The following is a 14,051-nucleotide window of genomic DNA, read 5'->3' as shown; positions in this document are numbered from 1 at the left end:
GACAGTTTGTCCTGATTTGGCAATAAAATGTAAATAGAGTAGGACGATACGGTATAGGGTTTGAAGTGTGTGTGTGTGTGTGTGTGTGTGTGTGTGTGTGTGTGTGTGTGTGTGTGTGTGTGTGTGTGTGTGTGTGTGTGTGTGTGTGTGTGTGTGTGTGTGTGTGTGTGTGTGTGTGTGTGTGTGTGTGTGTGTGTGTGTCTCCCAGATGGCCGTGATAAACACACGGTGATGAAAGCGAGTCAAAAGCTTAGGATTGAGGACGGCCCCAACCTGACAGCAAACGACCCAGTTTGAACCGGAGGATTAAGGTTTCACCGGAACGACACAGTGAACCAGCGCTCAAGGAGGGTGTGAGGGAGGGCAGGTCAAAAGACCTGCCCTCCCTCACACCCTCCTCGAGCGCTGGGCCATGGAAACGGGGACTGAGTCAGGGTTCTCATACACACCAGACATGACGATTACAAAAAGAGAAAAACAGATGACAGCGTGGAAACATTATTCCCTCCCCTCACACTCACACTCGTTCATTCATTCATCCCAGACTGCTCAGTCTCACCGCTTCCTTGTTTTTCCCCGGCACAACAGTGCAGGCATTATGGCCCAACAGGTGTGTTCTACGCAGGGCGAGGAACAGATCGTGTTTAGGATCAGACAGACGTCACGTCAAAAGGAAGTGTGCCATCAATGCCATGCGCTAGGGGGAGAAGTGGGCAAGAGGAAACCTAGTGAGAGTGGAACGGGGAGGCACACACACACACACACACACACACACACACACACACACACACACACACACACACACACACACACACACACACACACACACACACACACACACACACACACACACACACACACAAAGAAATGGCCACCAAATCAGTTGGAAATAATTTGCATCAGCGGTGCCCCAGAAGGAGGGGGGCTGGGGCTAGGCTAGGCTAGCTGGGGAGGGCAGAGGCTGAGCACTAAAGCCCAAGCCGGCATCACAAGACCGGGGCCCACCTGCGGCGGGGCGGGCCTGCGAGACCCGCCGAAACAAATTCTTTCCCCGCCGAGGTGGAAGGGAGAGAGGGCAAACTCATTGCCCTCACTAACCGGCCGAGCCCATTACATTCCCCGCCGAAACACGACAGGAGCCGGACCGCCCACAGACACACTGCGAGGGCCCGTGTGGTGGTTCTACGGTGGGTAAGAGTTATCCTTGTTTCAGTGGGAGACGGTTGATGTGACAGAGCCTGAAGGTGCAGGATAACAGGTCAGCAGACCCAAACAAAGAGGACGACGCAAACATGGTACAGCCCAGTTTGAATGACGTGGGGGGGGAACACCTGGTGGCCAATCCCAGCGCTGAGCAAACTCTTCCAGGTAAGAATCAGTCACAGTCTGCCATCACGGCTCACTGCCTAACAAAGCAACGTTGGAGAGGGAGAGCATTGCACAGGCCTGAGTAATCATTTCCTACCATCAAGGGAAAATAAATTAATGTTGCCCCGACGATTCCCGTCCATTTCTTCGTCAGAGACGTCTACTGCTTGTATTCACGTCTCGGGAAACGCTTAAATCATCAGGGAAAAGTCACTGAACTCTCATTCGCTTTGGAAAGGCAACCAACCAAGTTTATCATTCATTAACTACCCACGCGACACATCAAAGCAAGCAGGCCTATGCACTCTTTTTTTCTGCTTCAGTCCAAACACACATCAATTGTGAAGACGCATGACTGACAGCCATGCAGTCTATCAAGTTTATTCTGGTCCCAGAGAGAAAATGCTCTATACAGCTGGGGGAAATAAAGTCAATTTTCCAAGCCAGTCTGCCTGCTGCCATTACTGCCTGTCCACTTCCTTATTCTCTGGGTCACCTGACAGGACCTCTGGGAGGGAAGGGAGTAGCGGCAGTGTCAAAGTACAACTCCAGCACTGAAGTCTTCAGGTCACCTTGACCTTTCCTTTTACCTCAAATCAAAAGGCGAGGAGTGGGAGGTCCACCTACACTTCTAAAGTAGGCTAAAAGCATGACACACACACACACACACACACACACACACACACACACACACACACACACACACACACACACCTGATGTGTATAATTCAAATTGATTGCGCAACAGGTATTTCCACACACATCCATTCAGGGTTAGGCATCACATGCATGCGCACGTGGCGGAGACGTTCGTTTTTGCCTGCAGAACAGGGAAGGAAGGGTTGTGTTCTAGCTTTCCTTATGCACAGCTGGCTATAGGAAGTCTTATATAGTTATGTGCATGTGTTAAGCAATACAAGTATGGTGGGTTGACGTCAACGTTCACCAACCAAAGACTAATCTATAGACATCTGCAGAGCATGTGGTTCCTTATGGGTTCGGTCAAACGCCAACTGCCACATACATAAAAGCATTATGAATCACCATAAAGTCAAAGTTTGTGGATTTCCCATGAGTAACTCATCCTACCCCCGCATGTATGGAATTATCAAAGGTTTTGTTTTCAAAGGAAACCCACGTAGGTCTGTTTTAAAGTACATCATCAGAACAACAAGTGTTGTGCTATTATTAAATCATGCAACTGAGCGATCTACCCAAATGTTGTTCAAAACTCAAAAGCTGCTTGCAACAATCAACAAGTATCTCACACACACACACACACACACACACACACACACACACACACACACACACACACACACACGAGGTGGCACCTGCCGGGTTTGATAAGGAACATGAGCCAAGCAGTACCCATTATCTTGATGGGGGGGGGGGGGGGGGTTGGGGTCGGTTAGGAGTGGGGAGGAGTAGGGTCGTTAGTATTGTGTTCCCCAACTTATGCACCCTCCTCCACAACGAAAGTGGGTCAACTTTACTTCACACAGATACCAACGGGGGGAAACACCCCTGGTTGGGGAAAAGGACCTGCAGCCGGGATGTGGAGGATCACAGCGTTATACTGTTCACCCAACACACAGGAAGATGAAGACCACCTCACACAACCAGTCAGTAGTGAAAGAAGTTTGAGTTCAACAAAGAAGCAGACAAAGTTAGCCCTTATTTAAACAAGAGTATACCTTCTGTTCTGTTGTTGTTACATTAAAATTGAAGGCTTTTAACCCACATTACTGAACACAAGGCGGGTACTCACCAGCTGTTCAGAGCGCTGACATGAAGAAGACACTTTGTTGCTGTTCCACCTTCACTTGTATCCCCTTGTTGGTATTGCCCGACGGGGGGCTGCTCTAAGACACCCCCGACCTTCTTTTAGCGCAAAACAGATAAAGCCAATGTGCAACGCGACACTTTCATGTGAAGTTGTCGGTCGAAGCGGGCGCCATGTTGGTGTTTGGGGCTGATAGTTTTCTTCTTCCGTGCGTAGTTCGCTCTGTGGAGGCGTGGCTCCGGGCGTAGTGGAGCCGCCCAGAGGCGTGGCCATTGTGGCTTCAGGCGCAGTGAACCCGCCCAGAGGCGTGGCTCCAGGCGCAGTGGATCCGCACAGAGGGGTGGCTCCCGCTTCTCTGACGTTAGGCCCTGCCCCATGGTCCCCTAGCCCACCCCCCGAGCCTTTAGAGAAAACACGCTTCTAGCGCCCCCCATCTTCATATTAGTTTAAATATGTGCATTTTGACGCATTAAATGTTTTCTTGGATTCTTTACATAGGTGTCCCTTGCTTTTATGCATGAATGACATGACGCTATAACAGCTCACACTGTTTGCATGCGATTAATAATCAGTGAAAGTGTGCAAAATTGGCACAGTGCCTAAAAGTGTTCTATAAAGATAGTGTATGCCATGTTCAGATCAGCATGCTGTATCGCAAGCCTGGCAAACTATCCTAGTGTATTTGTCATAGCCAAACTACACAACTAACACATGGGTGTGAGTCTAGACTGCAATTTATACTGTCGACACCATTTGTCCTATTTACTTTAGCATTTGTTTCTTAGTATCTTTATTGTATTGCGTTACATCCTGTGGCTTTCACTGCAAAGGAAATTCCACCGGGGATTAAGTTTTATTTATCAACCATTGTGAACGTCTGTATGGGCCAGTCGTTCCTCTGGAAGGATGATTTAAATTAATATGGTTTCTCAAAACATTAAGGGTACAACCTATTTCCTCAGCAGATCTGCTATTCATCAGCACATAGCAGGTTGAGTGGGACTTTAATGACAAAAATGGGTTTTAGTTTGGCAATCAGATGTGTTAAAGACACCATTTACAATATCACCTGCCACCAAAAGGCTACTCAAGAAGTTTATTTATTAAACGTGAAACAGAAGACGTACAGAAGCTAATGCGTTACAACAGCCAATGTCACTAAGCTCATGTTATCACTCTAGTATACCAAGCCTATGTATTAAAAATGAATCTATTTAAATTCTGCAGGTGAGCCAGAATTTAAACAATTAAGCGATGCGAAGCAAAGAACTTCAAGTGGTTCATACCTCCCTTCCATTTTAAATAAGAATTAAACGTCCTAAAGACATGTTAGTTATACATCTATATACACAAAGCGATGCATCTGCTGCAGGGTGGCACAATTAAGACAAAGTCAGTTAAGACGAAGACATCCAACGTCTTCAGTGGTCCTCCCCCCACTAGAGGTCATCCATGGGGGAGAAGGTCACCAGCTGGGGCAGGCTGTGCTCCCGTCGGGGCGGGGTCAGGCTGTCCAGCGCCTCCAGATCCAGCAGGAGGACCGAGTCCGACGCCGGGGTGGGGGCCGCCCCCCGGACCGAGGGGCAGAGCGGCGTCGCCGTCCCCGTCCCCAGGTAGGACGCCTCGTCGTTGCTGAGGTCCAGGAGGGAGGTGGGCCGGCCGGTCGCCAGGGGCGACAGGAGGAGCAGGTCCCCGTCTCCGTCCTCGTCGCTGCCCGCCATGTCCGGCAGCGTCTCGTCGAGCAGGCTGTAGGGGACTTCACCGCCGCCGCCGCCCAGGTGGGGGTACCCCTCCGTGTCGGGGAAGCCCCAGGCCGGGGGCGACCCCAGGGAGGTCCACAGGGCGGAGCCGGAGTGAAGCGCGCTGCCACTACGGCTCACGCCGTGGGGTCCCTCCGTGGCGGGGGAGCCCTCCGTAGCGGGGGAGCCCTCCGTGGCGGGGGATCCGTCGCTGTAGGGGGGACACGCTGTTCCAGGGAACCCCTCCATGTCGGGGATCAAGTCCATGTCCGGGAGGCCCTCCATGTGGGGGAACCCCTCCATGTGGGGGATGACCTCTGTGTCGGGGGAGCCCCAGGCGGGGTGATGCTGCTGGGGGGTGAGGCAGGGGGTGAGGCAGGGGGTGAGGCAGGGGGTGAGGCAGGCGTCGGCGGCAGTGGGCGTGGCTCCTCCGGGCGTGGCGTGTAACGAGAAGGTCAGGGGCCCCCTGGGGGTGCCGTAGGACTGGTCCCACGGGGCCCGCTGCGCGGCGATGTCGTCCCCGTCGGACGCGGGCGACCGGTTGGAACCGGTTTGTACTTTGCATTCCTCGTCCGCCTTACGCCAGGAACTCTTCACGTCCGAAACTGGGAGCAAAGAAAAAAAACGGTTTTATTTTCCTTGACGGCAAAAAAAAGAAAAGGGAGTACTAGACAAGCGTATAATTACGTTTCCCCGCATAATATCCCACTAATGATGGAGGAGTGATTCCGCCAGCGCCTCTCTAAGCTCTGACCTAGTCTTATGGAGAAGACGCTGAGCCATCACGATGCACCGGGAACCTCAAGCATTCTGGGGGGGGGGGGACCTCTTCAAGCCCTCAGGGGGGGCAACCTACTCAAGCCCTCGGAGGGGGGGGGGGAACCTACTCAAGCCCTCGGAGGGGGGGGGGAAACCTACTCAAGCCCTCGGAGGGGGGGGGGGAACCTCCTCAAGCCCTCGGAGGGGGGGGGGGAACCTCCTCAAGCCCTCGGAGGGGGGGAACCTCCTCAAGCCCTCGGGGGGGGGGAACCTACTCAAGCCCTCGGGGGGGGGGGAACCTACTCAAGCCCTCGGGGGGGGGGAACCTACTCAAGCCCTCGGGGGGGGGGAACCTACTCAAGCCCTCGGGGGGGGGGAACCTACTCAAGCCCTCGGGGGGGGGGAACCTACTCAAGCTCTCGGGGGGGGGGGGGAACCTACTCAAGCTCTCGGGGGGGGGGGGTGAACTTACTCAAGCTCTCGGGGGGGGGGGGGGGGGGGGGGGGTGAACCTACTCAAGCTCTCGGGGGTGCGGCGCAGCTGCTTCCTGGTGGAGAAGGGGTCGGCCCCCAGATTGCAGAGCAGATCCCCCAGAGCCAAACCCTTCCTCCTGCCCTCCATGGGACTGGTCGCGGTGATGGCCTCCGCAAACTGAAAAAAAAACAAAAAACAAAAACAAACAACATAGCTTCACAAATAAACAGGAAAAAAAAAAAAAAAGAGTCAAGCTCCAGTTCTCCAATCTCTTGTTCAGACGGAGGAGGGGGAAAGCTGAGCGTGGTACCTGGCTCGCCAGGTTGTCACACTCCCAGTCCAATATCTTGGCCTTGTTCCTGGTGGGAGCTGCCCTACCGCCGGAGAGGGTCCTCCTGTCCCTGGCCTACATGGGGAACAGAAAAGAAACCATTATTTCACGTGGGAAACTTAAAACCTCGGCTGACCTCGATTCCGAACGCCCGTCCTCACGTTCCCATTGTGGGCAGCGAGACGACGGCCAACGAGCTGGCGTGGTGAAAAAAAAAAAAAAAAAAAGGGCGATTGTGAGGAAGCACAAGGCGTGTCTGCTCCGCATCTGTCCGCTGTGATTTCTCTCAGGTCACCTCGGTCATCAGAGAGCAGGGCTGCTCTAGGGAGGACTAGTGACGGGCAGAGCACTAACCAGCCCTGCCCAGGTATCCGCCTCCCTCTGTGCTGTACGGCCGACCCAAACTAAGCTGAACTACACCATGACAGGGCAGATGTCCTGAACCGCCAAGGGCCCAAAATGTGATATTGCCAACGTTTGTGGTGAAGGCACCTTCCCCGCAACATTTACAATAGCCTAATGAGAGACTTTAGTCGTGTTATTTACTACTTACTTTAATCATAAAACATTAACAACAAACAAACCATGCACACCAAGGGCATGCATCTGAAGGTACCAACCTGTCGCTCTGGTGGCGCTGGGCTGGGGGAGCGAGCCCTGGGGGGAGAGGAGAGAGTGTGCAGCAGATCTGCGAGTGACGAGTTGGGACAGTAGGACGGGGCGACGGCTCCAGGGCTCTCGACCCTCACCAGGGGGGCCGGGCGGACGGAGCCCCTGAAAGAGACGGGGTCACAGGGTCAGGGCCACGCGACACGCATAGAGCTGCTGGACGACGGCAACGTTTTATATAAAAAGACAACTATATTTAGTTACATTTATTAAAAACAGGTTTCTATATAAAACACACGGACAGCGTTGGTCCCGTTCAATAGTACTAGGACAGGATGTGCTTCTAAACAGAGCACACGATTGGTCGGTTTAAAGAAACAAGGCGTGTCTGCTCCGTATCTGTCCGCTGTGATTTCTCTCAGGTCACCTCGGTCATCAGAGAGCAGGGCTGCTCTAGGGAGGACTAGCGACGGGCAGAGCACTGACCAGCCCTGCCCAGGTATCCGCCTCCCTCTCTGTCAGTCATACAGCTGCAACTCATTAAAGAAGCAGAACTACACCGTCCGATATGGCCAGCGTCCTGAACCGTGCTACAAAGACAAAGGGTTCCTCACCTGCTCCGGCGAGCGCTCTGGACCTCTTGGATCTCCTCCTTGGAGATCTTCTGCCTGAAGACGAACAGAACTTTTAATGGGACTACTCAATCGATGAAGCAATTTGCTACACAAAAAAACACTTAAAATAGAGCAGTTTGTCCCAAAATGTATTTTAAGCTAAGCTTAAAGCCAGTAATTCACTAAAAACAAGTTAATCTATGTTACACACAAACAACGCTCATCCCTTCCAATAGGACATGACCCGCTCCTAAACAGAGCACACGATTGGTCGGTTTAAAGAAAGGGGGCGTGTCTGCTCCGTATCTGTCCGCTGTGATTTCTCTCAGGTCACCTCGGTCATCAGAGAGCAGGGCTGCTCTAGGGAGGACTAGTGACGGGCAGAGCACTGACCAGCCCTGCCCAGGTATCCGCCTCCCTCTGTACCAAATCAATAAAGCGGGACTACCCCCGGCCGATAGAGCGAACGTCCGTCACCGCGCTGCCAAGCCGAAGGGTTCATTACCTGCTCAACTCAGGACTGCTGTCGCCAGACTCCCCCTGGGAGTCGGCCTGGGCCGGCTCCTCTTCTGAAACAAAGGGACGGGTGAGGTGCAGCACATGAAGTGTACAGGACAGGAAGGAGCTTCAGCCGCCTGCTCACCGTGGGGGGACTCTGCGGGCAGCTCGGCAGCGTAGCGGGAGAACACCCTGGAGCTGACCGCCGCCGGGGCGAAGGACAGCGGGGCCATGGGGGAGAGGAAGCACAGCGCCTACAGGGCAGACGCCACACGGTCAGGCTACCTTCCGCTCAGAGCGTTACGCCGTGACCCAAAGAACTCCAACCCGGGTATAGAGCCGGCGATCTTGTCTACTCACAGGATCGTCTGAGAGGAAGGAGGCCAGCGGTTTGTCCTGTAGGGCGTCTCTCCATCGCCGCTCCCAGTCCAGCTCCAACCTCCGGGAGGCGTTCCGAACCTCTGGGATCTCCTCCTTGGAGATCTTCTGTCTGAAGGCCGACCGACAGCGCCCGTTAGTTGTTAAAGCGATTCACTACACAAAATACTAACAAAATTCTAACAAAAAACAACAGTCTCCCCACAGTTTATCGATATTTTATAGACAACAACCCTTTCAATAGCACTCCTAAAGAGAGCACACGATTGGTCGGTTTAAAGAAACGGGACGTGTCTGCTCCGTATCTGTCCGCTGTGATTTCTCTCAGGTCACCTCGGTCATCAGAGAGCAGGGCTGCTCTAGGGAGGACTAGCGACGGGCAGAGCACTGACCAGCCCTGCCCAGGTATCCTCCTCCCTCTGAGGTCAGACAGACTCACCTGAGGACCTTCAGCTCCTCCAGCACGCGGCCAATCTGCCCGCTCTTGGTCTGCAGCTCCTGGAGGCGGAGCAGGGCCAGGGGGGCGGGGCCTGCCACCACGCCCCTCTCCTCCCGGAGCAGCAGCAGGGCGTGGTTCAGCAGCTCCAGCGCGCTCAGCGGGTTCAGCTGGCCCGCCTCGTACACGTTGCCCGAGCTCAGCTGCAGAACATACAGACGTGGCGTTCGTCAGAGGGCAGTGCCACCGGTCAGTTCAATTCAGTAGAGACTTTATCGTCATTGCACATGTCACAAGTACAGAGCAGCGCAATGACCAGTTAGATCCCGTCATAGAGGAGTCACCGAAAGACCAACAGGTGTCACTTATTATGGGTCTGCTGCTCTTATGACCCAGGACACTGGTGGTAGCCTCATCTTCACTGGGTCTGTTCACCTCTGTGAAGAGGGTTATAGGTGCATGTACACCGTAATGCATCATGGGTCCACTTGTTCACCATACTCCGTTATTTTGTGATGCCGAGAGAAAGTTGTAGTAACGTAAAATCTGAATCAACGGAAAAGTTTCGCTTGAGAAACGCTGTTGGCAGTTTTACACAATAAGGTCTCCCCGTAAAGTAATCTCACGATTCACAACACCAACGACAACCAAACCACCATCAATATATTCGGTTCCTCTGCTCCCCAGCATAAACGCAGGCGACCACTGGGATGTGTTCACGACGTAAAGAGCCCAATTTACGTTCTTTAGCTTCGTGGCACGGCGCCCACCGATGGCTCAACCTGTCGGGGTGGTCTGGTTCTCACCTGCTGCGGGAGCTGCTCGATCTTCTCCAGGAGCAACCGGGGGATTCTGAGGGAAAGGGCTGCCCCGTCCAAGACGTACTGGTCCTCGTCGGGCTTCAGCACGCAGGCCACCCCCTGCTGCTCCTCCCGGAGCGCTGACAGCATGTCGTCGATGGCCGCCCACAGGGAGCGCACCTTAGGAAACCCAGAACGGAGCGCTGTGTTACAACGTGATGCATGAAGGAGCTAGCCTGGGTATACCCTGCCTTGCGGCCGATTTCAAATACTAGAAAATGAATGCGTGGTTCCCAGACCTCATTTCAATGTAGATTGAGACGAGGTCTGGCGTATTGGTCATAATAATCGCATTGGATTATTTCCCCAAAACTTTCAGCCCTACTGTTACAACGTGATACATGAAGGAGCTGCATTACCGGGGAAGGCCTGTGCCCCACCCTCCCCTTACACACAGATCAGTAATCAAGGAGATATCTTGATAAACATGGATATATTGTCAAAATAGCAGTGCATTGATACATTAATGAAAAAAAAAAAAAAATCTCAAGTCCACCAGAACATACCTTGAGGAGCTTTTGAGCCGAAGCCTCCCCTTCCATGTAAGAATCATTTTCTTGACGTCTAGAAGGGGAAGAAGAGGTAGAGTGACTCTCCGCACAGCACAATAATGGGGCCAAAAACAGGTGCATTGCATTCGGTTAATTAGGGCTCTGGGCATTCCAGAGGCCCTAATTAAGGTCATGAGACACACCTGTGATCGCCCCTACTGGTACCAACACTACTGTGAAACAGGACTTTATGTCGGGAAAGCGTGTCACACATACTTGAGCAGATTGTCATACTTGGCTCCCTCTGCCCGGATGTCCTGAATGGACGGACCCAGGGTCCTTCATAAGGGGAACACAAAAGGATATCCAGGCTGAGCACACAAAAGAAGATCTTGGCACAAAAATCAATCAAATCCCTCTAAGAGAAGCCAAATAACGTAGGAAGCACGCGAGCTCTGGCCTCACGACACAAACCTGTTGACTGCAGCACTGTTCCTGAGCAGAGTGTCCCTGCATGCCCAGCTTGCTCTTAAATGAGCCGACAGGTGTGTCCACTAACAAAATGGGCCAGCCGTCAATCATTGTAGAAGACGTTAACGTCCAATCACAGGGAGGTTTTCATTTTGAGAGGCAAACCGAAGCCCTGTGACCCGCCTTTTTAAAACTCTTCCAGGTTGTTTGCATCAATGCTTAATCAGCCAGTCACAGGGTAGCCCTTTCGGCCAATCAGACGTTAGCAGTGTGGTTTGTTTAGTACTTTAGAGGTGACCTACATTTTTGTTTAGCAGACGCTTTTATCCAAAGAGTCTTACAATTTGGACATTTGTTACACAAAAGAGAAACTACAATATATCTCTTTCGGTACAGTAAGAATATACATAGAACCAAGTGCCAATCACTAACTATCACTAGGTCAACCCATTCCCCGTATGCAACAAAGATAGATGGATTAGATGCAACACAATGCTAAGTACAGTTTTTAAGTGCGAGGACGTACAACACACTCTAAGTGCTTTACAGGGGTACTTTTAGGGGAGTACGGGAAGGGGTAAGGGGTAACCTATGCAGTCCAGGTGAACTCTGAACTCGAAGTGAGTCTTGAGTCTCTTGCGGACCTCGAGCTCAAAGTGTATAGACATTATGAGTACCAATGAGAGTCAAGAGATGGGAAGAGAGGTGCCTTTGATGGAGCCGCCTCCCTGTACTCACTGGGCGCGTCTCCGGTCCTCCTGCAGCAGGCGGTCCTGGGCCTGGGCCGACTGGAGGAGCCTGGCTTTGGTCAGCCTCAGTCTCTTCATGGCGATGTCCATGGTGGAGGCGGGCACGGCGGCTTCCTCAGGGGCCCACCGGCCATCTAATGGAAACGCAACAGGACAGCCATGGTCATGTACATTGGCTATGGACAAATACATCCAACTACACATCGGGTGGCAGTAGCTCAGGAGGTAGAGCGGGTTGGCTGGAAACCGGAAGGTTGCTAGTTCGATCCCTCTCATAGCAGAGTGCCGAGGTGTCCCTGAGCGAGGCACCTCACCCTGACTGCTCCTGACGAGCTGGCTGTCGCCCTGCGTGGCTGACTCCGCCGTCGGTGAGAATGTGTGAATGAATAGTTGTCACTTGTGACACTTTGGATAAAAGTGTCAGTAAAAATCGACGAAATGTGCACAGAATTTTAGATCAGTATAATTTTAAAGAGCAGTATATACACATGGAGGAAACTTAAATATTAAAAATGTATGACATCTAAGAAACATTCACGAATAGGAACTGGAGGTATATTCATCTGTACAAATCTTACCAGTGGTAAATGTTTTCATCTCCTGCAGCATGACATGTTTTGCCAGGTGAAGCATCACCGCGATAAACTTGGGCCCCCCCGCGGACAGGAACAGAGACGCCAACACTTTAGGGGCAGATCTGCTGTTCTCATCCTGGCAGGGAGAGGAGGAAAAAGCCAGCGTGACAACATGCTTCACAACGAACCGTCCGTTTCTTCTTCATTGTCCCATGAGTACATTCTGAATTCAGTTCTTACCATGATGTCTTTAAGCCAGGCGAGTGTGATTTTCCTGAACTCAGTGTCTGCTTTGCGGTCAAACACAGGCCAACAGTACCTACACAACAGACAACCGCTATTTGAGTTAAATATGGACAAAAGGCTTAATACATAGGAGTAGAATATGGACAACAGACTTCATACATGGAACTAAATATGGACAACAGACTTCATACATGTGAGCTGAATATGGAAAATAGACGTATTACATGAGAGTTGAATATGGACAACACACTTACTACATGCGATTTGAATATACAGTAGACAACATACTTAATACATGTGAGTTGAATATGGACAACAGATTTATTACATGCGAGTTGAATATGGATAACAGACTTCATACATATGAGTTAAACATTGACAACAGTCAATGTAGATACTGACCTGTACGCCTCACTGAAGCGAGTGGGGTCCAGTTTATCCAACAGGAAATGGACCACAATGTAAAAGGCGTCTTTGTTGGGTTTGTCAAACATGTGCCTGTGGACAAGTAAAACAATGTTGTTACATGAACGCGGAATTGAACCATCAGCTGTGCAAGGAGAGCGATTTTCAGGGGGGTAAAAGACAGCTGAACAGCAGCTTCTCCCAGTCCCAGGTTGATGTTTAGAAAAGGTTTGACAAAGATAAACAGCAGCAACTTACACTCCCAGGTTGATGTACTTGACGTTGGTCTTGCCCACCAGGTTGGAGATCTCGGCCTCGGGGGTGAAGCCCAGACTAAGAAGGGAACACCAGAGGTATCTCCCCGGACTCCTCTGGACACACGCAGGGCTCGCCATTCTCCCTTATAGGTGAGTTGTGGTCCGTAGTTTTAAACACGATCACGGTCGAGTTAGGTTTAAATATTAATGTGGTTTAAAGGCTAGTGTTGAACCCATACGTACTTTCTAATCAGTTAAATTATTCATTAAACTCGTGATAATAACATAAACAACATCCCGCTACGACCCGACCCAACCCGGGTACAGCCGCCAATTTTTTTTAACAAAGGCGGATGTTGTATGACGCACTTCCAGTAACAGGGTGGACTCTTACCGTTTGTTTTGTTTGAAAATAAAATTAGATTTTACTTTTTATAACATAAAATATGTATTTTGTATCCATTTATATATATTTCAGTATAATAATATATAATAGTAAAAACTGTTTTATTCAATCGTTAGTTCTGCCGATATTCCCCCCAAAGAAACAGCGCCCCAAGTGTTCAAAAGCAGTACGCACGTTTAGCAGAAGAGCCGTTGCGTTCCTATGGTTACGTCACGTTCCTATGGTTACGGCTCTGTGATGGAGCTTGTGTGTTGTGTGGTTCTGTCTCCATCTTCAGTGTTATTGTTACTGACTATACTGAGAAATGCAATGCAGTTAACCATTTTCAGGAATTCAAGCATGAAAGGGTGTTATGCCTTCTTCCGACACACCTTTATATTGCATTCTTAAGCCCTTGGTTGAGACAAATTACCTTAATTCAATATCTTTCCTCCACTTTTGTGGTTTAATTGCTCAAGCATTGAAAACATAACTTCATTCTTCTATAATGTGTTTCCAGTCCAAACATGTCAAACAACTGCATCATTCAACTTGCATTCACCCTAGATATGTGACCACCAAGCTCTTGGGTAAAGATGACGTGCGTTTAATCGATTTAC

General features: G+C 51.0%; 2 protein-coding genes and 4 non-coding genes across 7 annotated transcripts in view; all 6 read right to left on the bottom strand.

Moving 5' to 3' along the window:
* The window catches only part of dennd4c (DENN/MADD domain containing 4C), a 44,549-nt gene extending 41,165 nt beyond the window's left edge, over positions 1 to 3,384 (bottom strand). For both annotated transcript variants that reach the window (XM_030337546.1, XM_030337547.1), the window contains exon 1: positions 3,140 to 3,384. The gene's annotated coding sequence lies outside the window, so the exon portion shown is untranslated. The remainder of the gene's footprint in view (positions 1 to 3,139) is intronic.
* A 757-nt stretch (positions 3,385 to 4,141) lies between these two features.
* Positions 4,142 to 13,382, bottom strand: haus6 (HAUS augmin-like complex, subunit 6). Its single transcript, XM_030338901.1, has 17 exons — positions 13,048 to 13,382; positions 12,787 to 12,882; positions 12,379 to 12,457; positions 12,142 to 12,274; positions 11,553 to 11,697; positions 10,620 to 10,682; positions 10,359 to 10,416; positions 9,799 to 9,972; positions 8,996 to 9,195; positions 8,539 to 8,668; positions 8,324 to 8,432; positions 8,186 to 8,249; positions 7,681 to 7,734; positions 7,078 to 7,231; positions 6,437 to 6,532; positions 6,168 to 6,303; positions 4,142 to 5,498 (listed from the first exon to the last, which is right to left on the bottom strand). The coding sequence occupies exons 1-17, from the start codon at positions 13,182 to 13,184 to the stop codon at positions 4,594 to 4,596; spliced, it is 2,733 nt and encodes a 910-aa protein (XP_030194761.1). The 5' UTR covers positions 13,185 to 13,382; the 3' UTR covers positions 4,142 to 4,593.
* Positions 6,708 to 6,838, bottom strand: LOC115530055 (small Cajal body-specific RNA 8). The gene has a single exon (XR_003973696.1).
* LOC115530056 (small Cajal body-specific RNA 8) lies at positions 7,449 to 7,579 on the bottom strand. Its single transcript, XR_003973697.1, has one exon.
* LOC115530054 (small Cajal body-specific RNA 8) lies at positions 7,970 to 8,100 on the bottom strand. Its single transcript, XR_003973695.1, has one exon.
* On the bottom strand, positions 8,845 to 8,975 carry LOC115530057 (small Cajal body-specific RNA 8). Its single transcript, XR_003973698.1, has one exon.
* Positions 13,383 to 14,051: the final 669 nt, after the last annotated feature.

Source organism: Gadus morhua, chromosome 17, assembly GCF_902167405.1.
Source record: "Gadus morhua chromosome 17, gadMor3.0, whole genome shotgun sequence".
NCBI classification, from domain to species: Eukaryota; Metazoa; Chordata; class Actinopteri; order Gadiformes; family Gadidae; genus Gadus; species Gadus morhua.
Note: the sequence above shows the minus strand (reverse complement) of the source record. Positions and strands in the feature narration are given on the sequence as shown.

Excerpts from the sequence above, each read along its gene's own strand:
- haus6 (XM_030338901.1), bottom strand. The coding sequence starts at position 13,184 with ATGGCGAGCCCTGCGTGTGTCCAGAGGAGTCCGGGGAGATACCTCTGG. Across the intron at positions 9,973-10,358 it reads CGGCTCAAAAGCTCCTCAAG|GTGCGCTCCCTGTGGGCGGC; the intron begins GTATGTTCTGGT and ends GGGTTTCCTAAG. Across the intron at positions 8,669-8,995 it reads GAGGAGCTGAAGGTCCTCAG|ACAGAAGATCTCCAAGGAGG; the intron begins GTGAGTCTGTCT and ends GTCGGCCTTCAG.